Source organism: Phalaenopsis equestris, unplaced genomic scaffold, assembly GCF_001263595.1.
Source record: "Phalaenopsis equestris unplaced genomic scaffold, ASM126359v1 Scaffold000740, whole genome shotgun sequence".
Lineage (NCBI taxonomy): Eukaryota > Viridiplantae > Streptophyta > Magnoliopsida > Asparagales > Orchidaceae > Phalaenopsis > Phalaenopsis equestris.
In genome coordinates this window covers 212,521-235,547 of record NW_018165180.1, presented here as the reverse complement: position 1 = coordinate 235,547, position 23,027 = coordinate 212,521, and the positions used below count along the sequence as shown (strand labels likewise).

The window sequence follows — 23,027 nt, the reverse complement described above, 5'->3', positions numbered from 1 at the left end:
AGATTTAACTTGAGTAGGATTTTTTACTAAATTAATTAATCATTGATAATACTTTATAAAATTAAATATTTATCAAACAATAGTTTTATTAATTGATTAATCATCAATTAATTTTTATTAGATAAATTAATAATTAATTAAACTTTCATTAATTAAAAATTTACTAAACGTACAATATAATTAATTTTTTGTTGATTATTCATAAAGTTATCACACACAAAATTTTATAATTACAATTAATTTGATAATATATTTATTAATTAATAATCGTTAATCAATTAACTTTTCTTTAAATTAGCTTAAACAAAATTATATTATATCCTGAAACTCATCTTCTCCTTTTCCAGTCTATTTTCTCCTGAACTCTCGCCTGTTGTAATTGTGTTAAGGTGACTCATGAGTTCACTCGAGCCGACTCATGAGCTCACTCCAGCTTGATTAAATAAATGACTCGTGAGCTGAGCTTAACATGTTAGCTAAAGAATCAGGCCGTTTTAAAAATAAATAATATAAACTATATTAAAATTAAATACTTTATCTTTAAAATATTAAAAATATTTTTTAAAAAAAATTATATTTTATATCAAATGATTTCTTATGAATTATCATTTCATTTTAATACTAGCATGAATTAATAATGTTTTCTCATTTTTCATAATAAAAAAGTAGGTTGGTGAGTTGACCTAAACATGTAGTATTAAACACAAGTTTGAGCTTAACCTCAATTAATTAATCAAGATCAAGTTTAATGGTATGTTTGGTGCAGTTGCAGTATTTGCATAAGCAATCGTGAAGCTGCTGAAGAAGAAGTTGCTGCTTACAAAAATAGTGGTGGCTATTACGAATTGTTTTTTAAAAAAAGTCTGATTGCAGCTTTTTAACAGTCATTGCAGATAGCAAGTATGGTAGGAAAACACAGCTCGATTTTTTTAGAACGAACGTAATTTGTAAAATAGAAAAAACTGTGGCGCAACGCCACCGCACCGCCACTCCAAATGCACCTTAGCCCCTGAGGGTACGCAGTGATCGGATCAGAGCAGCGCACAAAGATCTCTAAAAGCCCCATATATCTCACATTTCCACTTAATTCCCACCCAACTAAGACTCATCTTTCTTTTCAGTTTCTCCCATCCTCTTTCGCACGTTTCAGGACCTCTAATTACCGTAATTCCAGCTTTCAATGGGATTTACTAAATCCCAGTGTTAAGGCGAAAAACGGAGAAACTGGATTTAAGATCCTGTAGGATTTAAAGCTGTCATTTTTGCTGTTTGGCAGGGTTCAGGTGAAATCCTGCTCAAATGTTTCTGCCAAACACCCTCTTTAACATATAATAAAACAAATTAAAGTCAAAATGCTTGCATCATAATGAGGATTTCTAACAATCTTTATAGTCAGATTTATACACTGAATGCCTCAGTCTATTGATGTCTGCCTGTCCCCTCCTTTTCTTCTAATCTCCCTAGCAAGAACAGGCATCATGATCCCAATCCAAATCCAACGAAGCTCGGATTTCTCATCTCAGATTCCAGCACTGTTAACACGTTATGCAAATCCAACATGTGAGACAAAGAAGAAAAGCCAGTTACAAAGACAACCACCATGTCCCTCACTTCTATCCAGCTGCATCCTGGAGTCTTCTTCACTCCGTGCTCCCCCATTGCCTTCCTCACTTTCTCCGCATCCTTCCACCGCCCACTAAAGCAGTATAAATTCGATAGCATCACATACCCAACCTCCTTCTCAGGCTCCATTTCCATCAGCTGCTCCCCTGCCTTCTCCCCAAACCTCACATCTCCATGGACAGTGCTTCCACTAAGCAAAGTCTCACAGTATCCAACATGCTCCTTTTCAATAAAATTAAGCAAATTAGTTGCCTTAATTAAGTATCCGGCCCTCGAAAGCATGTCAACAACACAAGTCAAATGATTAGCATCTGGTGAAATCCCATGAACTGATTCCATATCTGATAGAAAGTCCATGCCTTGCTCAACAAGCCCTGAATGGCAACAAGCCATTAACAAACCAAGGAAAGTCAGTTTATCAGGAAGAACAGAAGAAGCTATCATGTCTTCAAATAAATTCAAAGCCGTTTGAGCCCAACCATGAGCTGCAAATCCAAATAACATCGCATTCCATGACACCAAATCCTTTGCTTTCATCTCATCAAACACTTTGCTGGAACTTTTGATATCACCACATTTAGCATACATGTTCACCAAACCATTCGCCACATATACAAATTGTTCGAAGCCATGACGGATGGCACAGCCATGAACCATTAGTCCATTTCCTAGGACTGTCAATGTGGCACAAGCATGGAGGACTGCGCCTAATGTGAATTGATCAGGTAAATGCAAGTTTCTCTGCATGTTTACGAAGTATAGAAGAGCTTCCTCTCCATGCCAGTTTCTTGCGAATCCTGCAATCATGGATGTCCATGATACAAAGTTGGTCTCTGGTGCAGCATGAAATAAGTTCAGAGCTTCTTCTATGTTGCCAAGCTTCATTTGTGCGTCTATCATCGTGTTCCATGAGACTTGGCTACGAGTTTCCATGGAATTGAAGATTCTAAAGGCATCAAGGTGGCAGCTGAACTTGGAGAAGAAGCTAAGAAGAGAGTTGCTCACCTCTACCGTACAGCACCATCCGTTTTTAATTATCAGTGAATGGATCATTTGACCAAAGAAAGGTTCTGATAGCTCTGTGCAGGAATTTATAAGACTAGTAAAGGTCAAAGCATCTCCTTTGAAATCCACAATCGACATTTCCCTGAATAAACGTATAGAAATCTCTGGGTAATCTGAAGAAGACAATCCCATGATCATTATATTCCAAGCGATCAGATTTTTAAGAGGCATATCATCGAAAACCTTGAATGCTTCGTTCCAAAGTTCGGAGATCACCATGCCATGGAGAAGAGAGCACCAAGATACCTCATTTTCCTCATCTATTTCCTCGAAGACTTTCTTGGCGTCCGAAGGGCAGAAGCGCTTGCCATACATGTTGATGAGACTGTTGCAGATTGGCAAGCGAGTGCAGAGCCCGGAGCGTAGAGCGAGGGAATGGATCTTCTCGCCCGCGTAAAGATAGGGAAGGTTGGCGGCCGCTGACAGCGCTGAAGTGAAGGAGAAGGAATCCGTCGGCGTGCAGGAGGCTCGCATGGCGTAGAAAAGGGAAAGGGTTTTAGAGGGGAGCCCGGAACTACAATAGGCGGAAAGCATGGCGTTCCAAGCGACGGTGTCTCTGTAGGGCATTTGATCGAATAGTTGCTGCGCGGCAGGGAGAAGACCAGAGCGGGCGAAGTATGCGATCCTGGAGGTGGTAGAGATGAGAAGCAGGCGGCACATTTGGGAGGGAAGAGATGGGTGAGATTTGGTGGAGCTTCTGTGACCACCATTGCCTTGCGGACATGAACGGCACCGGAGTTTGGCGGCAACTTGAGAACGGTTGGATGTGCTCCGGAGAAGCCCGCCGAAAGTGAAAGGAGCTGTTTTTATTCTGCAAATCTTCGGGTTAGAGTTATAAAATTGCTAGCTAAGCGCCATTCAATTTTTATGTAATTACATGTCAAAACTTTAGTATGTATATATCTATCAACCAAATTTTATTTCACATTAAAATATCACTATTTTAATTTAAAATAAAATTAAAGATGCATTGTCAATATGTAAAAAATATGTGTTAATATGTAAATTACATGGGAATAAAGTGGTACGTATGAGAAACTTGTCGGAAAATATGTGTTGATAGAGTAATCAGTTAGCGTATCAGCATAATACAAGATCTAACACACAAATATATAAAAACAAAGTAGTGGGAGGAGACCATAATTTTTATGTAGAAATCTTTAGAAAGGAAAAAAATCATGCGATATGGCGCATTTGAAGCATGAACTCATTGTTTTCCCGAATTATGGAAGATGAAATTACGAAGTTGATGTATAATACTATTTCAGAAACAACAACTGCAGCAAACAACAACTGCAGCAAACAACAAATAACATAGTTGGTTGCTATAGAGACAGTAGTCTCTAGTGAAAGTTGTAGGTGGTGGATGTAACGTCATATTGTCATAGAGATTGTAGTTGAAAGTCGTGACATTAGTAAACCATGTAGGTTGTAAGTGTTAGCTTTAAGAAAGTCAATTGGCCACAACAACCGCAATAGGGAGTTGTGATGGCATTCGTAGGTCGTAGTGATGAGAGTTGATAGTTGTATGAGTTGTGAGCCACGTAGATCATAACAGGGAGCTATAATAATGTTTGTAGGCCGCAAAGACCGAATTCAGACAACTTTAAATGTGCAATGAGCTTAGAGACATGTCTTAAATCTAAAGTTTCACATAAACATCTCGAGAGAGAAAACAAATATCACACTAGAAGAATTTTTATCATGTGAGATCAGATATTCCATCTTTAAATCTTTATCATTTAGTCTCTACTATCTCTAGCTTATTTTGTATAATTTTTTGTTCGAGCTTTCATTTTTTAATCAAGGAAAGCAAGTTTCATATGAAAAAAAGAAAGAAAAATCATCCAAACTCTTAAATGCTAGGGATGAAATTGGAAAACTCTTTTTGACATATAAATCGGGTGAATAAATGATGAAGTCAGTTAACATAGAGATTGAAGACTACGAGATAAAATCATAGTTATAGTTAAAAAATTACGACGACGACTCTGTACCAGAGTAACTTCCGAGCCCCTAAATGAAGGAAAGCCCAAATTTACAAAATTATTTTAATTCCTCTATAATTGAGTTATATTATAACTAAGCAATCCTTCTAGTTCCATAAAAAAAATATAAAAACATAAAAAAAGATGACACTATTTTTTTTTCACTAATAATACTCAAGGAAATCTCCCTATAAATCCATTGAGTCAGCTATAAAGTATTTAAATGGGTGTCTTAATACTGCAAAGTTGGAATCCTATAGATGTAGCTAAAGTATGACCAAGAAGATTCATTGTAGGAGTATTAAGAGCCTGCGGATAGATGAATACACAACTTATTTTTATCTAAAGAATTTTAGTTTGTGTCATAGAATTCATTTTTTGATAAATGAAGTATACTATTGTCTTATAGAGAAAAGCAATAAATATTTTCATATTTTTCATTATCTTATTCTTTTCACAATTAGTTGAGAAAAAGATAATAGAATAAAAAACTAAATAATACACCTATAAAAAGACTTGTCAAGTTTTCAAGCTACCCAGCTGTCAAGTTGTCAATTTATCGAGCTTTCAAGTTGCCATGCCGTCGAGCAACGAAGTTATTAGGTTGTCGAGCTGCCAAGCTAACAAGTCCAACTATATGTAATCATGTGATATAAAGATGCATACTATAGCATAGAGTTGTACTTCATTATGTACTTTTATATAATTGGATATGACATGAAATTGCTAAAGATGATATAAAATTATTGAAAATGACAAAACATTATGTACTTTTTTATAGCTTTTTTTTTTATATCGCGATAAAAAAGACACCAAGCCTTATAAATATGGGTCAAATGGGGGCTCGTCCTCTCTCATTCTTTTTTCCCTCTTCAGCTAAATATTAGTATGATTTGGCATTACCAACAAATATTTTGGAACCCTGTGTCCTAAGAGATTTCAACAACTATAATGTATACCAACGAGAGAGAGATTCTTCAATTTTAACTATTAAGGTAGATGTTTAGTTTAGTTAAAATTTTAATTTTCGAAGAAATAAAATTAGAGGAAATAAAAAAGATAAAATTCTTTTTCAAAAAACTTGAATATAGGTGATATGGGGTCCAATTTACCCAAATCCTTCTCGACTCAAAATAAAATAAAATATAACTTCAGCTGTATTCAATTTTTAGCCTCTCAACTAAAGACATAGTGATCACTTCCTTACTCCGTAGCTGGCAATTACTTTTGACAATCACTCACCGACCATTGTTGATCACCGTCGATTATCTCCTGTCCATCACTATTTGTGGACCTTATTGAGTAACGACAAATGTTATAATGAAGCACCTTGTGGAGTAATGGCGTACATTATAATGTAATGAACAATATATGCTACGGAGTAATGCATTGTCTCAAATACTATGCAACAATGCACCTCAAGTGTAGCGTTTCAAACTTTTGGTGATGATGCATAGCAATAACTGCTCACAATAGTCAAACAAAAAGTACGAAGACCTTCTTTAGACACCTAAAGTTACCTCTTTACGTCGTATATCAACAAATAATGTCTCTATAGGAACCATCTACTAAGATAACATTAACTACGACCTTTGGGAGACTAATGCTCTTGCAGCTCATCTATATGACGTAATTGAACAACTACAACCTAAGCGGCTCAAAACTTGTGCAACTTCTATCATTAGCCTCTATGGTCTACAAAAGTTATTACAACTAACTACTACGACAAATGTGACCAACTACAACCTACATGGCTCACAGATCATGTAACTCCTAACTTTAAAATTTGTGGCCCATGAACTCCATCTAAGCACATCACTACATTTTATGTGACCAACTATGACCTATGTAGCTCACAACTCATGCAACTCTTAACTCTGATCATTGTGGCTTATTGATTTCAGTGCAACTCACAACTACAACCAATGCGACCAAATATGGCTTACATAACTCACAACTTGTGCAGCTCCTAATATGGACTCTATGGCCTACGAACATTATCATAGCTCGTCACTACAGTCTACGTGGCTCACAACTCATGCAACCTCTAACTCCGACCTATATGGCTTGTGGATGTTAGTTTAACTCATCACTATGACTTTTGTGACCAACTATAGCCTATGCTAAAAACTAATGCAATTCCCAACTCTAATTTTTTTGGCCCGTGGATGTTAATCTCAACTCACCACTATGACCCATGTGACAAACTATGACCTATGCGGCTCTTAACTCATGCAACTCCTAAATATGGCCTCTGTCATATGAAGTTTTTCACATCTCATTACTATGACCTATATGACCAACTATAACCTATGCGACTCACGACTCGAGACTCATGCAACTCCTAACTATGACCTACAGACGTTATTACATCTTACTGCCACAACTAGTATGACCAATTACGACCTACCTGACGCACAACTTATTTAATGTCTTAACTTCCAACTCCGGCCTCTGTGATGTACAGATGTTATCACAACTCACAACTAGAGCCTATGTGACCAATTATGGCTTGTGGCTCACAACTCATGCAGTTTCCAACAACAATATTTGTGTCATATGAACGTTATTATTGCTAAGCACTACGACCTATTTGACCAACTAAGACCTACATGGCTCAAAACTCATGCAGCTCCCAATTATAACACATGTGACCAACTACGACATACATGACTAACAACTCATGAAGCTCCTAACTTCGGGTCATGCGACCTAGAAATGTTAATGTAACTCCCTTCTATTGTCTATGTCTCAAACCACTATCATTACAACCCTCCCCTATTACCCTTTTGGCCACTTGACACTACTACAAATCCCTACAACAATCTACATAGTCAATTACTATCATTACAATATTTCATTGCGACTTTTACGACCAATAGACGCTATTGAGGCTACAATTGATCGCCTATATGACCAACTACTATTGTGACTTTTAATTACAACCTCTACGACAAACTAATGCTATTGTAACCCCCGCTTACAAATTTTGTGGCAGACCATTTCTTTCGTAGCCATCGACAACAATCAATGCAGCCCATTATCATTATTATTACCAAAAACTACAATTATTGATGCCCATATACACCTCGTAACATTGAACCTCTATTGTACTTTTACAATTTCATCTTTCCTACTTCAAGATAAGAGTTGTATTATGCACTCAAAATCACATAACAAATTACTTCAACGAGGCTAGACCCTAAGATTTTTTCCATCTCCAGTTTTTCATGTAAAAAGAGAGATGCATTCTTCTGGTTCTTCTCTATTATATTTGTGTGTGTTGAATTTTCTTGCAATGTCGACACACTAATTTATTATTTTACCATTATAAATCTTTTGGCATGCAATAATACCAATCAAAAACATGATCTTTTGAACGATGGATCTGGCGTCAATAATATTTTTTTTGCTTTTACCAATTAAAAGAAAACATTATATTCCTACTTTTAATATAAATCAATAATTTGCAACCCAGACACAACCATCCTCTTCCATTCGAAATCCTTTCTATTCCACTATTTACAAGCTTTTTTTCATACAAAATATCAAGTAAAAAGTCATTAATCACAGCCCAAATCTTCGTTCTAAACTATAATTAAAAGCACAAGAAAAAACACATTTATATCTACTTCACACGAAAATAGAGAAGCAAAATTCGGAAAAGATCCACCGTAGAAATTGACGCTCAGGATCCGTCTTTGGTCCCATAATGATCCGTGGCCTTCCTCTCCAGCCAATCAGAAACTCTATTCAAATTCTGCCTTGGCTCTCTTCTGCATATAAATAACGCCATAATTCTCCCAAGATCCTATCTTTATCCGTATTTCAGAGATTAGCTTCCAGACGCTGCTTAGTCATGTCGACGACAGGTAATAAGCGGGTGACCGTGAAGAGTAAGGCCCCGAAAGCTGCAACGGCGAAAAAGCCGAAAGATCCGAAGGAGAAGAAGGCCAAGAGCGCTTCTCATCCTCCATATTTCCATGTATTTTTCTGGCTCCCTCTGATCTCTTCTTGAACACCTGCCGGTGTATTCTTTATAGTGATAATTTTTGGCTGATTTATTGTTCGACAGATGATCAAAGAGGCTATCTTGGCCCTTCATGAGAGGACGGGCTCCAGTCCCTACGCCATTGCTAAGCACATGGAGGAGAAGCACAAGGGAACACTTCCTGGTAATTTTCGGAAGCTTCTTGCTATTCAACTCAGGAACCTTGCAGCCAATGGAAAGCTCTCGAAGGTGAAGGCTTCATTCAAGTTATCGGAGCCTGGAAAGCAGGCTGAAAAGAAGGCGGCGAAGGGCGTGAAACCAAAGGTCGCTCCTAAGGTGAAGAAGCCAAAGACATCAGCTAAGGTTAGCAAGCCAACATCTGCTTCTATCTCTGCTCCGATTAAAAGGAAGGCGCCTAAGACTGTCAAGAAGCCTGCTCCTGTGGAGAAATCTGCGAAGAAGAAACCTTTGTCAAAGAAGGTGAAGTTCTCTGCTCCCGCGAAACCCAAGCAACCAAAACCCAAGCAACCAAAGTCAATCAAGTCTCCCGCCGCTAAGAGGGCTAAAAAGGCCGCTGCTTGAAATGTTTGTCTGGTACTTCACTTTTGGTTGTGTTTACGATAATTTGTGTAAATGCTCTAGTTTTCTAAGCCTGTAAATCAGTTCTGGAACTTAACTGGATTTCTAAATAGCGTTTAGAGTTATGCTAATGCAGCGTTTTCTGATTATAATTTTGATTTCTCTTTTGACGAGAGTTATATTTGAATGGAAATTTTCGTGTTTGCGTTAACCGGTTTGGCTGGTGTTCGTAGAATTTGCAGAGCGAATTCTTTTAGTGTTCTTATAATTTACTTATATGTTCTATCATATGACAACATCTGTTTCACCGTAACCTATATACATTTCTACATTTGACTTTCAGATCCTAAACGATATCACCTGAATTTTAAATGTATAATAAATTTTAATATGCATTAAATTAAAAAAATATAAAAAAATTTTTATGTATTGGAAACATAATAATTTAATGAAGGATATTTTTAGGGTAATATTAATGATACCTCTGTGTTAAACTGTCCATTAATATTTTCTTTAATATTTTGAGATATGAGATTTTAAATTATTTTATCTGTTGTGAAAACATTGCTCATATTTAGCCCCATTCTAACCCATAATTTTATTAAATAGATTTCATTAAATATCTGTTGTGAAAACATTGCTGTGAAAACATTGCTCATATCTGTTGTGAAAACATTGCTCAGAGCCTAAAAGATTTCATTAAATAGCCCCATTCTAACCCATAATTTTATTATTTAATATTATTTTAATAAATAAATTTTCATAATACCTCAGGCTTTCATGCTTGGCTTTTTTAGCTTATTTGAAATTGGTCAGTGTGTTCATATTTGGCTAGGGCAGTTGCACTTTATCGAATAATTTGTTGATGAATTGATTAAAAATAATCAATGATAAATTATGTGTAGTGATTATTATAAATTTTTATTTTTTTTTAAAAGTAAACCATTGTCAAAAAAGCTATCACCGTATCTATATAGGTGCGGTGTGAAAACATTGCTTTCAGTGTTTTCAAAACGCATAAGTTGACAAAACACAGTTTATTTAACAAATGGACTCTAAATATGTGTTTTCAAAACGCCATTTTAACAAATAAGTTGTCCAAAATGGACCCTAAATATGTAAAAATGATATGGATAATGAGTTTTTGTTATATATATATATATATACATACATCATATTATATAAATAAAATAAGTAATTTTTTTTATATGGAGTTGAAGGGAAGGGAGTTAAAGATGGGCAAATACATTATTGTTCATATTTAGCCCGTTTGTAAATTTGAGTTTATAAAAAAATAATTATGAGCTTAAAGAGTCACATGTTTCTCCCGCATTTTATGGAAAAATTATTCCATACAGATCGGACACCGCACTGAGCTTGCGTGCGGTGTCCGATCCGGATCGTACATCACATGATCTACGGTCCGGATATATTTCGGTGGGTCACACCTAAATTTTTTTTTTAAAAGCATGAAAATAATCATGATCGTAGATCATCGTGATCTACGGTCGGAATCGAATATCGCATACAGAGATACATGCGATGTCCGTAATTAATAATTTAATTTCTCCCTGTTATGAGGTTGAAAAAACCAATTATTGTTACGCATAACGAAACCAGAGAGAATTAATCATCTTAAATCCAATGGGAAAAGAGCACACGGATCCCTAGTTTTTTCAAATTATTCCTTGCCCTTCGATCACGGCAGCGAACAGGACGGTCCGGCCCAACCCACAAAAGCCCGTTCCCTCACTTCTATATATACCCCACGCAATCTTTCCCGCAGTAACTGCGACTCAACGTCCCCCATTTCATCTCCGTCAATGGCTCGTACGAAGCAAACAGCACGCAAGTCGACCGGCGGCAAGGCTCCTCGGAAGCAGCTGGCCACCAAGGCAAGCTACTTCTCTATCCGCTTGCAATGTCGGTATTGATGTTTGATTTTATTTGGTTTCTAAAAATTTTTGTCGTTAATTGATCTCGATCAGGCTGCGAGGAAAACGATGCCGACAAGCGGTGGAATTAAGAGGCCCCATCGTTTCCGTCCTGGAACCGTCGCCCTCCGGTAAGTCTGATGTTTCTGCTTTAAATGTGTTAGAAAAGGTTCTTGAGGGATTTCTGATGTTGATTTCAATGGGTGGGGGGATTTTAGTGAGATTCGTAAGTACCAAAAGTCCACGGAACTTTTGATCCGCAAGCTGCCGTTTCAGAGGCTGGTGCGCGAGATTGCTCAGGATTTCAAGCCGGAACTGCGATTTCAGAGCCATGCCGTTTTGGCTCTTCAGGAAGCAGCAGAGGCGTATCTCGTAGGGCTATTTGAAGATACTAATCTCTGCGCCATTCATGCCAGGCGCGTCACCATCATGCCCAAGGACGTTCAACTTGCTCGTCGTATTAGAGGCGAGCGTGCATAGGAATTTCTTTCTTCAGTCTTAGTTTCTTTTTTTTTTTTTTCTTGTTGGATTGTTCATTTTTGTTGGCCTTCCATTCTTTGCCGTCAATTCGGGGAATGAATTCGAATGCTGTTCTTCGTTGTTGGTATATAGGTTGGCGGTATTCTTGCGACGATGATGACAATGTGGGAATACCCGTTATTTGATTTTGTCGCCGTAGTTCTATTTGTGTCTTTTCTGCCATTCTAGTCCATCTGTTTTACGAGTTTAGGGTGGAGTGATGTTTTTAAGGGATTGATAGAAAATTGATGCTTTGAGGGTAAATTATGGGGACAAGGAATGTATAGGAATTCGTATTATTCTACGAAATTGATATCTGTTGAAGGGAGGACGGGTAACAATGTCTTGCAGAAAATTTTTCTTTGAAAAAATTAGGGGAACAAAACTGACCAAAATAATCTAATTGAATTCATGGTTGGTTGGCTTATATTTATTTTTAATTGGTTATGGTATTTTGGGCTGTCAAAACGGCTCGTTGTTCGTGAACAGCTCGTATTCGACACGTTAAGAAGCTTGTGTTCGGCGTTAAGTTAACGAGCCGAACACGAACTAAGATATGTTCGTTTGTGTTCGGCTTGTTTTGGCTCGAAATACTACTCATCAAGTATATATATATTAAGTAGTATTTAAAATAAATCTAATTGACTACAAGTCTACAAAGATTTATAATCAATTAAAATATTGATTAAAAAAATAAAATAAAAATTATTAAATTAGATTCAAATGATGTTTTAATATAAATAATAATTTTTAAATCTTGCTCAAACCTTTATTGTCTTATGACTACATGATTAGGGTTGTTAAAATGACTCTTTGTTCATGAACAACTTGTATTCGACTCGTTAAACAAATGATTAGAACACGAATACATTTTTTGAGCTCGAAATATAAACGAGCCGAGCATGAGCTGAGCATGGCTCGCTTGTGTTCAGCTCGTTTACACCCCTAATGGTATTAGAAAATTTAATTAATTATTTATTTGGCTAAGATCGTGTCATCTAAAAATGGGTGCAAACTGGCGGACATCAATCATCCTCCCTATTATCAGAGAATAAGAGGACATGATATTTGGTGAAAAAGTTCATGATGTGGGTGTTATGTAGCTTTAAATAAAAGATAAATATATTTGATGCATCTTTAATAAATCTCTATCATCTAACACGAATTTTGAGATAGATCTTGAGATAGCTTTGAGCAATAAATATTCCAATTTCGATAAAAACTCAACAAGAACTTCAATTTTAGCAAACTTATAATCAAACCGATTAGCTCGATAAGAAGAAATCAATGTTACCAAAATTAGTCAAATAAGAGGTAAATCAAGCTTAGGTCAACTAAATCACTCTTAGAAGTTTTCCAGACATATTTAAAAGATTAAATGAATGTCAAATCTAGTAAGCTTTTAATCTAATCGACTATCTCAACAAGACAAATCCAATCTCAAATATCTATCAAATGCTGTCCGATCGAAAGAAGTCTCCGGACCGTCCGGTCAAAGTGCTTCATATTCCTGTATTCACTGCACATAGAACACTATAAATAAAGTCTCATCCTTCTCGTGAGAGGGGTTTGGAGGATTGAGAGAGAACTGAAGTCCAACACCACCTCTGTCACCGTCAATCGTCGCTCTCCGCCATCAACCACCACCAACCGTAGTCAATCACCTCTGATCGTCGCCAACACCCATCGATCATCAACAACCACTGTCGATGATTGTCGACCACTACTGACCGCCTTCGACAAACACTGATCGTCGTCGAGCACTACTATCACCATCAACCACCACCAACGTCTTCGACCGTTGACCACCGTTAATCAACACCAATCACCGTCAACCACCACCGATCGGAAGCCGTCAGTCGATATTATAACTTGGAAAACCTAATAACTCTTTTGTGTTTATGACAAGAGACTTCTGTAATCGTTAATTTATAGTAAATTTTTAAATATGGGTCAGACCACCTGATTTTTTCCCTTTACGGGTTTTCCACATAAAAAGTACATAAGTCGTGACGATGACGATCGAGTTAGAAAGAACTTGAGTAGGAATGATCCCATATTGAATGAAAATTGATCACAACTCTAACAAAACAATAGTCAAAGACCCATCTTACATTAATCTTTGTAAAAAAACTAAGTCAAGAGAAAAACTACTCATATTTCGCCTGTGAATAGTTGTCGGTCGTAGAAGAATCACAAGGTCCAAAACGTAACAATCATGGACTTCCTCTACATTCGTTGTAGACAGGACTGAAATTTCTATAGCAGGAATCGAGCCAAACAATTCCTGAGAGAAGTTTCAAACCATGGAGCCTGAGAAACTCAACCAAGAGAGAAAAGGAAAAGGATAGAGGTAACGAAACATAAAGAAAGGCGAAAAAAACAAAGGCTCTCAATTACCGCGCAACTACATATATATCCATGAAAGGGCAGTATAGGGGAAGACGAAACACAACCGACAAGAAAGCCATGACGATATTACATGTTGCTCGAAGCAAAGCATATATTACCAAAAATAAAAATATATTTTATGTTATTTATGTACAAAAAGAGGAGGGCGTCACCCCAAAACCTTGGTTACAATCAAAAAGAGAAAACTTAACTAAGTGATTGCTTGCAGCTTCGTCCGAGACACACTAGCAATGAAGCCATTCATACATAAACTCACCGCCTAGCTAGAAGAGGTTATTTTGACTACCCTTAAGTTGAGTACTGAGGGACTTTCTAACGATCGAAAGTTCCAAACATAGACGCGTCATTTCCCCATGATTGGCAAGCATCAGCGCCCCGGGTATGGTTTCTAGGATTTCGCTCGCATGTCACTCATGACCTTTAAAAGGGCGTCCCTTTTAGCAGATGACCCTCATCCGTCAAACATAATAGGAGTACAGTAAGGAAAAGACGTGAATTCCTAGGTAAGAAAGAAAGGAGAAGACTCAAACTGTCAACTTAGACAAAAAAAAATCTAAGAAAGTTCATTATTGCAAAATAATGACATTCAATTACTTCTTACATGTTTAAATAGATTTCTTTGTCCTTGTGTGTTTTGCAGTTTTCAAGAAGAAAGAGAAGCATAAAACTAAATCTATATACAAAAAGTATGTTTGCACAAATCTCAAGGTAGAACAAATGGCTCAAAAAGATGACTCAATCATTTGACATTCCCGTTAAAGATCAGTGGATTAATGATGGCAAAGAAAGTGTTTGGATTGATCGATCGTAAGAACGTGCCAGAGGATTTCCCAGTGGACGACGACCACCCTTAAGGCCGATTGGTAGATTATTGAGTTTAAAGTCAAATATCGATGGAGTTAAAGTCAGGCGAACGGTCAATGAGCTTCTCCTCAATCAACATCAATCATTCAGTCTTATTATATTCAAATTTCTTTGTAAATTACGTAAAAAAAATCTTTCTAAAAGTTAATGGTAAAGGAACAAACTAGTAATTTTATAAGTCTGAGGCACGTCTTTATAAATAGGGGGTCCATACCATAAGTACATGTGAGGTATTTTTGTATATAGATTTAGTTTTGTTTATATATAAGAAGCTCAATTCGCCCAACAAATAATTTACCAGACCACTCTAATGAACAAAACTCATCAAGCAAAGGCCACTTAAGACCCAAGATGAACCCACACCCCCTCACTCGGCACCCATTCATTCACCACAAACACCATATAAAATCCCGGCGGCGCCACCTTCCCCGTCGCCGGCGCCTCCACCCTCACCTCATAATATCCCTCCCCCTTCATCGCCGCCCCACTCTTCAACACAATCAATCTTTGATTCATCGAAAACGAATGCGTGGCAAACGCCGGCGCCACCATTGTCACCCTCACCCCACCCATCCCCTTCAACTCCCCCACCCTAAACCTCACCCCAAACTCCTCCCCATACCTCACCTCAAAACCCTCCCTCCCATCCCATTCTATTTCCGGGCGATATTTGCTCGCCGCCGGCAACAGATACTCCGGCGAGAAAGCCTCCAGGCTGAGCTCCGTCGGGTACTGCACGCCGGCGAACTCATACCTCACGTGCGGGTTGCTCCCACCCACCAATACCCGCCCGTCGCGCAGCAGCAGGGCCGAGGAGTGATAAAGCCGCGGGACTACCGATTCACTCTGGACCACAAATCGTGACCCGGCCGGCATTTCGGGCCGGTAAATAATAGGCCCGAGAACCGGTTCGCGGCCCAGCTCCCATCCGGCGGTCCCCGCCCCCGCGCCGTTGATGATCAGAACATCGAAACCGGTGGGGAGGAGAATCATATCCCCCATCACCCTCGCCGCAGGCATCTCCTCCATTTCCCACGCCGGGGATGGATCGGTGATCTTGATTCTCCCGCACGTGCTCAGGGCTTTGAGGAACGTGCCGTTGCGGGAGGCCTGGACATAGGAACCCTTGGGAGCGCCGCCGCAGATGAGGACTTGGGCTTCCGTTGCGGAGGGGTTTAAGGGGAGGAGGACGGAGGAGGCGGAGCTGGGGTAGTTTCGGGGGTGAGAGCCGGGGATGGAGGGGTAAGATCGGAGGATTTTGTTGGATTTGTAGTCCAGAAGAATGGCGCGGTTGTTGGAGAAGATGAAGAGGTTTCCGTCGACGTTGAGGTGGAGGAAAGGGTAAAGATTGTTCTCTTCGGGATCGGAGGTTTGTAGGAGGAAAGGGAGGGAGAAGAAGGAGGGGGAGGTGGAGTACTTTGGGTAGAATTCGTAGTTGTATTGACGCCGGCCGCCGACGATGATGGCGCGCCCGTCGGGGAGGATTTGGCTTGTGGCGTACCTGCGGGAGATTAGTTTGAAGTGTATTTTTGAGATATACCGCACATTTATTATCTATCCGCTAAAATCTAAAGTTTGATATTTAAATTTGAGCTCCTGGATGTCATAAAACCATATGCAGCCTATGCAGGATAAGATGTATTTCATTTTTAAAGTGATGATGGTATTTTTTATGTGATTTTAAAGATGGTATGCATGTAAATATGAAGAGATGCATGAGAATTGTGTGGGTATGGATGTAAATGCTCATGCTTTCTTTTTTTCTTTGAATAAAAATTTAATCTTTATACTAAAATATTTTAATTTTTCATGTGATTTTAAAGATGTGAGTGTCATGCATGTAAATATGAATGTTTAGGTGATAGATATGCAAGATACATAAAAATTGTGTGGTATGGATGTAAATGCCCCTGTTTCCTTCTTTCTTTAAATAAAAATTTAATCTTTATACTAAAATATTTTGAAAAATTTGAAAAAAACACTCAATATAATTTAGATTAAGGCTGAGAAATTATTATTTGGGCATCTGTCAAACATCAATTTCCTTTTTATTATATATATACACGCACACGCACTCACACACACACACGAAATATACTTAAAATAAATTAAAATTTAACTTCATATTTAAATTATTAAAATTGCTTAAAAATCATATTTAATATGCAACATTAAGTGATTTTGTTATTTTCACAATTATTCTACTTATTTATTATTTTATTATAACACTAACTTGAATATAATTTATTTTCTCTTTCAGAATAAATAGACTGGCTAGTGAGCAGATTTAGTTTAGAACTCAATTTTAAATTCGATTAATTAATTAATTGATTAATTAATTAAGCTCAAACTCAAAACAAGAGCAAATGTTTAAACCCCTACTTCTCAGCGTACCATCGTCTAACGGCGAGCTCAGCTGGCTTCTCCACCCAATCACACCCCCCATCACCACACGGCTGAAAAACCCGAACGGTCCGGTCCCCATCATTAAACCCTCCGGTCTGGATCAACCGGCCGTCTTCAGCCACGGTGCCGGAGGAGCACCAGGGGTCTGTGAGCACCTTGAGCGGCCGGAAAGAGTTTCCGGCGACGTCGTACTCGACGGAGTGCGCCGTACAGTCGTGCTTGAGAGCAATGTCATTGGGGTCGTCTCGGCATCCTCCGGCGGGCAGAGAGAGGTTGGACCGGCCGAAATCAGTCCGGTCGAAGATGATGACTCGGTCGTTGTGAAGCAGCTGCATGTGCATGGCCGACACGCCGATGCTCGGCTCAATAATATTCCATTGGCCTCCGGCGAGGTGGGAAGCGGCGGCGGCGGCGGCGGCGAGGTTGTGGGAGAGGGAGAGGAAGATGAGGAGGAGTGTGGAGGGGTTCATTTTTTTCGGTCGGGATTGGGGTTCGGATTGCTTTAGTTATAGTGTAAGCTGCATGAAGGAGGAGAGAGAGAGAGAGAGAGAGAGAGAGGTTGTTTTAAAGCGGGTTTTGCATTTTTGGGCTGACGATGGAGCAACTCACGATACCAAGGGGGTGTAGTTTAAATAGAATTAAGTAAATTTTATAAATTTGAATTTATTAAATTTTAGAGGGGTTAAATTGTGAAAATTGTTTGAAAAGCTTTTTGAGGAGTTTAATATGATTTATCTTCTCCCACGTTTTAGCTTCTTTAAATTCCGTAAATACTTCTGATGAGATTTATTAAATATCAAATTTAAGGCAAAACGGAGCAAAAATGAGATTTAAGAATTTGTAGGATGTATTAATGTTTTTTTTTTTCATCGTTTGAAAGGACCTACGCATAAATCATGCTTAAAACCGGCTACCAAACAACCATTAAAACTAGAAAAAAATATAACATCTGGAGTCCGATCACAATGCACCATATGTACAGACTGGCCCCATTGAATACAAAAAACTAAATAGTTTAATGCATGATAAATTAAACTGTACACTTGACTCACTATGATTTGAGTTTTGATACAAATTTTGCATCATGACTCCAGATGTAATACTTTTTTTCTAAATCTAAAGTGTCATCCACATACGTAACACATGAGCCAACACTTAAATTTTACATATAACTCAAAATTATGGCATCTCATTAAAAATACTATTATCATTAATGTTTTAAAGGCAAAATACTGAATAATTATGAATTTAAATATATATCTTTAGGTGTTAGAAATTTAAAGGCATAATTCTATTTTTTTTTTCCTTCAAAAAATCAAAAGTTATGTCAAATTAATCGTATTGTTTTATCTATTGACTTAATTTGCGCTTAGAGATATAATCTGGCATCATGCAATTTAGATAATGTTTTATTGCACAGGTTTCATCTTCATTAATGTGACGAAAAATGGACACTGGCTATGACCCAAGTTTCAATATATTGAAAACACCCGTTTTGGTTGAGTGTAAAATGCAAATACAATGCAAGCGTGTTGGACGACTCTCAAGTATTCATACTTAAATGACATATGATTGATATGAATATTTAAGTATTTTTTATTAATTGCATATATATAGATAGAAAATGATAGTTTATTAGTAAGAAAAAAATAAATATTAGGCTAATAAGAAAATATTCTTAAGAAAATATAATTATTAATTAAGATAATTTAGATTTCAAGCAACCAACTGCAGCATTAATTAGGCTAATTTGCTACAAACATATCATAGCTCAAATTTTAGATATTAGTACAAATTCAGAATTGTTGATAAATATGCAAAAAATGAATTTCAAAAGTCAATGTTTCGATGATATATTTTCAAAAATACTGTCTCCATGATATGTAGCATAAAATTCAATGTTTCATCAAATTAATGACTTGAAAGACTTTTCTTCAACTACTCTTTGGGAATGATGGCATTACTTCGCCAAATTTTTTTGTCTGGAATCCGGACGTGCGGACAACAGTCGCGATGCCACGGAGAGGATCGGGCCTCTGCTGTATCGTTGCATCGCGACCGTTGTCCGCACTTCCGGACTCCGGACAGAAAAATCGCTCCATTACTTCAAGGTTTAGATATGTTGGTCTCACAGGTGAATATGCAGGCTGATATTTAAAAAAAAATTAAAACAACAGAGCCCAACAATCACAAGTCACAACAGCAACAATCATTCTCAACAGTTTCGCCAGGAAATAATTGTAGTTTATTACAGATATAACCCGCAAAGAATTATAAATGGCGCCTTTTCTAATTTCCTGCAATAAAAATAGAATTCAATAATGCATGCTTTAGAGGTGGGGTGATGAGCTACACGTAAAAGCAAGCTTACAAAACATTTAAAATTATTTCAAATAAAACTTGAATATGAAATGATGATATTTCAAGCCAAATTTAAGTCTAAATCTGTCGTTTAATTACTATTATTAATAGAAAAAAGAGAAATAGAAGACAAAAATTAGCAACATAATAACCATGTAGTTTCGAAATATTACTTATAATTCGAATAAAAACACTAAAATCCATTCATAAGTAATTCTTAGACAGAAATAGGGCTGGAAATGAGCCGAGCTTGAGTGAATTGAGCCTCAGCTTGTGTTCGGCTAGTTCCAATTTGGCTCGTGCACGAAATGACTCGTGAACAATTTGTTCGTGTTTGGCTCGAAATAGACTCAGTAGAATATAAAATGTCGTGGAATCGCACCAATAATACCACGGACGACAGAATAACACCGATAACACAACGATAACACCTATGTAACACCGCAATAACACCTAAGTAACACCCAAATAGCGCGAGTTGTTATTCCACAATGTTATTGGCGTTATTCAACGATATAACATTGCAGAATAACACTGATAACGCCAATAACACCGTAGAATAACACCGTGGACGGAAGAATAATACCGATAACACAGGAAAGTTACTCGGTGTTATTCCACGGTATTGCTGTTGTTATCAATGTTTTCGTTGTGTTACATCGCGGAATAACACCAATGACATCACGGAAGGAGGAATAATACCGATAACACAACAGGGTATTACTTGGGTGTTATTTCGCGGTTACACGGCGAAATAACACCGCAAAATATTAAGTATATTTACATTTTTATTTATTAATTAATTTATTTATTTCTTTTCAAGCCAATTTGAGTGGAACACGAGCGAACAAATATTTACTCGTGTTCGGCTTGTTAAGCCTAACGAATGAGTCGAACAAAAGCTGTTCACGAACAACGAGCCGCCTTAACAGCCCTAGAAAGAATATGAAGGTTGTAAAAGAAATTCATCAGCTGCAAGTAATTTCTCATAGTGGCAGGAAGAAAATAAAAAAAATAATAATAAAAAAAATTTCGCTGACGGGGATTGAATAAGACTACACGTGAAACCGTCTAACTTGATGGCTGGCAAGACGTGCAAAATTAAATTTCTATAACATGCAGGAAACTACGCAACTCACATAATAACGAAGAATGCTACCAAGAGATAACTAGTTCAGCAACACATTTCTATGTAAAGTTATATTCATTTGTATAAATATACTAGAAAACATACGAGCTTTTAAGAAATGGAAATTTGATAGGAGGAGAGGAGGTAACTGTAAAACGGCTTTCAAAGTAGCATAAAAAAGATTTACGACTGAGTTGGAAAATTGATTTGGACCCCAAACTGTTTGTTAGAAAAAGAAACAGCTGTTGCTTTCTCTATTATAGATGCTAAAGTGCAGTTAATCAGCTGCCTTTTACCTGCTCCCACACGCTATATAATTCATATGTATTTATATATCCGACATATAAACTTTAATTTTTACATTCATACTGCTCAAATACTTCACATCACATCAAAAATATCACAATTCTAACTAAAAAGTTAAATTCACCTCATTCATAGGTGAGATATATATATATTAAGCCCAAGAAGGCTAATATATTAACTAGAAAGAAAATTCCAGATATAATGTGTGGGTGGGAGAACCCAAGAATAACACCTTGCTTATACAAAAACCACAAGTGGTTTCAAAACTAGAAAATACAGAAAAATACATTAGAGACTTGAAGAAAAAGCCTAAAAGTGCCGAAATACAAAATATCAGGTGGCTAGAGAGCGATCCAATTTGGTCTTTCCTCTGCCTCTAATTCTAGAGAATGAGCAACCCAATAAGTTGGTAAGATGATTGAATATATATATAAATTGAAGCTTAGGTGTTAGATATGTAAATGAATAAGAATTGAGTGGTGTATGTATGTAAATCTTCCTAATAAAAAATAAGGCTTTTTCTAAAGGTGGAATTGATAATATCATCTCTGCATTTTTAAGTTTGTAATTATAAAGATAATACATTTTTCAGAGCGAAGGCATAAAATTTCTTTATTTACAACACTTCTAAGTATTAGACAAGCCAAAGGTATTAATATCCTGAACAAATTTCGAATAAGGCTATCCCTATAGGTCTCTCCATCTTCTTTAAAGTGATGCAGGCCACAGGGATTTTGCTTGTTTCCGAGTGTTATTTTTGTAAGGATATTGGATTCACTTTTCCTTTCTTTATTCTTAGGGAGGATGAAAGGAATATGGGGAATTAGATTGCTATTTTTTTTTTTTAATTATGAATGCATTGATGATATTCATTTATTAGACTGAAATACATAATGTTTTTAAACATAATTTTAAGAGTTATAGTTTTAGTATTCTTGTCTCATTTTTTGGTTGATTTAGAGGTTGAGAAATATGTCCAGAACAACGGCTCGGCAGACTAAATTCATATGTTGATTGAAATGAAGCTGGTTAACACTTGCCGATATCAATGAAGTTAATGATTTTGTGAATCACATTGGCTTTCCCTTAGCTTTCAATATTAATTGATATCCTAAAATGGTAGCTAGAATAATTCATGATGTCTTGTTAAACATTTTAATATTATATTAAACACTAAAAAGATGCATGATTAGTGTAGGAGTATTGATTTTTATATTTAAGAATAAAGGGGACGCATAAAAGTGTGCAAATTATAGACGAATTAAGTTAATGTATGATATACTAAAGTTATGAGAGAATAATTGAGCATAGGTTACGATGTGACACAAAATTTCTCAAAATTAGTTTGGATTCATGATGGGCAAGGCTACTATGGTAGCTATATATTTATTGAGAGGTTTGAGGTTTGATGGAGAAGTGTAGAGAGAGAGTCGACCATGAGTTCTAGTTATGGTATAGGCAATGGTCTACATATTATTATTTTTTATTTATAAAAAAATTATGATCAGGGTTTAAAAAAAATCCTTTGGAGATTTATAGAAAAGAAGGGTGTTGATATTGCATATATTCAAGTCATTAAAAATATGTATACTAGAGTTGTTACTTGTGTTCGAACACAAGGAGGATTGACCAAGTATTTTCTTATTTTAGTTGATTTACATCAAGGATCGACTTTAAGCCCATGTCTTTTTGCTTTAGTAATAGATGATCTTATGGGACATTTACAGCAGGATGTACCTTGATGTATGTAATTTGTTGTTGATATCCTTATTGTGGATAAAACTAGGGAGACAGTTCAAGAAAAACTTGATTTACGGAGGTCAACTTTAGAATCTAAAGACTTTTGTTTG

General features: G+C 36.9%; 5 protein-coding genes across 11 annotated transcripts in view; 2 read left to right on the top strand and 3 right to left on the bottom strand.

The window, feature by feature from the left end:
- Positions 1-816: 816 nt before the first annotated feature.
- Positions 817-3,536, bottom strand: LOC110030558 (pentatricopeptide repeat-containing protein At2g36980, mitochondrial-like). Its single transcript, XM_020733321.1, has one exon. It carries the CDS (start codon positions 3,346-3,348, stop codon positions 1,477-1,479), a length of 1,872 nt encoding a protein of 623 aa, XP_020588980.1. The 5' UTR covers positions 3,349-3,536; the 3' UTR covers positions 817-1,476.
- A 4,947-nt stretch (positions 3,537-8,483) lies between these two features.
- Positions 8,484-9,398, top strand: LOC110030560 (histone H1-like). Its single transcript, XM_020733324.1, has 2 exons — positions 8,484-8,661; positions 8,752-9,398. The coding sequence occupies exons 1-2, from the start codon at positions 8,536-8,538 to the stop codon at positions 9,247-9,249; spliced, it is 624 nt and encodes a 207-aa protein (XP_020588983.1). The 5' UTR covers positions 8,484-8,535; the 3' UTR covers positions 9,250-9,398.
- A 1,616-nt stretch (positions 9,399-11,014) lies between these two features.
- LOC110030557 (histone H3.3-like) lies at positions 11,015-12,054 on the top strand. The gene is made up of 3 exons (XM_020733320.1): positions 11,015-11,141; positions 11,235-11,311; positions 11,399-12,054. Exons 1-3 carry the CDS (start codon positions 11,070-11,072, stop codon positions 11,658-11,660), a joined length of 411 nt encoding a protein of 136 aa, XP_020588979.1. The 5' UTR covers positions 11,015-11,069; the 3' UTR covers positions 11,661-12,054.
- A 3,112-nt stretch (positions 12,055-15,166) lies between these two features.
- LOC110030563 (aldehyde oxidase GLOX-like) lies at positions 15,167-17,968 on the bottom strand. Of its 2 annotated transcripts, none has more exons than XM_020733326.1 (2): positions 17,358-17,968; positions 15,167-16,476 (listed from the first exon to the last, which is right to left on the bottom strand). In XM_020733326.1, the coding sequence occupies exons 1-2, from the start codon at positions 17,849-17,851 to the stop codon at positions 15,315-15,317; spliced, it is 1,656 nt and encodes a 551-aa protein (XP_020588985.1). In that variant the 5' UTR covers positions 17,852-17,968; the 3' UTR covers positions 15,167-15,314. The 2 variants fall into 2 exon arrangements, with proteins under 2 accessions (XP_020588985.1, XP_020588986.1); XM_020733327.1 differs by having other exon boundaries at positions 17,370-17,968.
- Positions 17,969-19,436: 1,468 nt separating this feature from the next.
- LOC110030551 (protein DECREASED SIZE EXCLUSION LIMIT 1) overlaps positions 19,437-23,027 on the bottom strand; it is a 32,879-nt gene continuing 29,288 nt past the window's right edge. For 2 of the 6 annotated variants that reach the window (XM_020733300.1, XM_020733307.1), the window contains one exon: positions 19,457-19,678. The gene's annotated coding sequence lies outside the window, so the exon portion shown is untranslated. Of the gene's footprint in view, positions 19,679-23,027 lie in introns of all 6 variants that reach the window. The other 4 variants (XM_020733306.1, XM_020733303.1, XM_020733308.1 and 1 more) reach the window with 4 other exon arrangements.

Coding starts and splice junctions, on each gene's coding strand:
- LOC110030558 (XM_020733321.1), bottom strand. CDS start 3,348: ATGTGCCGCCTGCTTCTCATCTCTACCACCTCCAGGATCGCATACTTC.
- LOC110030560 (XM_020733324.1), top strand. CDS start 8,536: ATGTCGACGACAGGTAATAAGCGGGTGACCGTGAAGAGTAAGGCCCCG. Junction 8,662..8,751: donor CTCATCCTCCATATTTCCAT/GTATTTTTCTGG, acceptor ATTGTTCGACAG/ATGATCAAAGAGGCTATCTT.
- LOC110030557 (XM_020733320.1), top strand. CDS start 11,070: ATGGCTCGTACGAAGCAAACAGCACGCAAGTCGACCGGCGGCAAGGCT. Junction 11,142..11,234: donor GGAAGCAGCTGGCCACCAAG/GCAAGCTACTTC, acceptor GATCTCGATCAG/GCTGCGAGGAAAACGATGCC. Junction 11,312..11,398: donor CCTGGAACCGTCGCCCTCCG/GTAAGTCTGATG, acceptor GGGGGATTTTAG/TGAGATTCGTAAGTACCAAA.
- LOC110030563 (XM_020733326.1), bottom strand. CDS start 17,851: ATGAACCCCTCCACACTCCTCCTCATCTTCCTCTCCCTCTCCCACAAC. Junction 16,477..17,357: donor AGACGATGGTACGCTGAGAA/GTAGGGGTTTAA, acceptor AATCTCCCGCAG/GTACGCCACAAGCCAAATCC.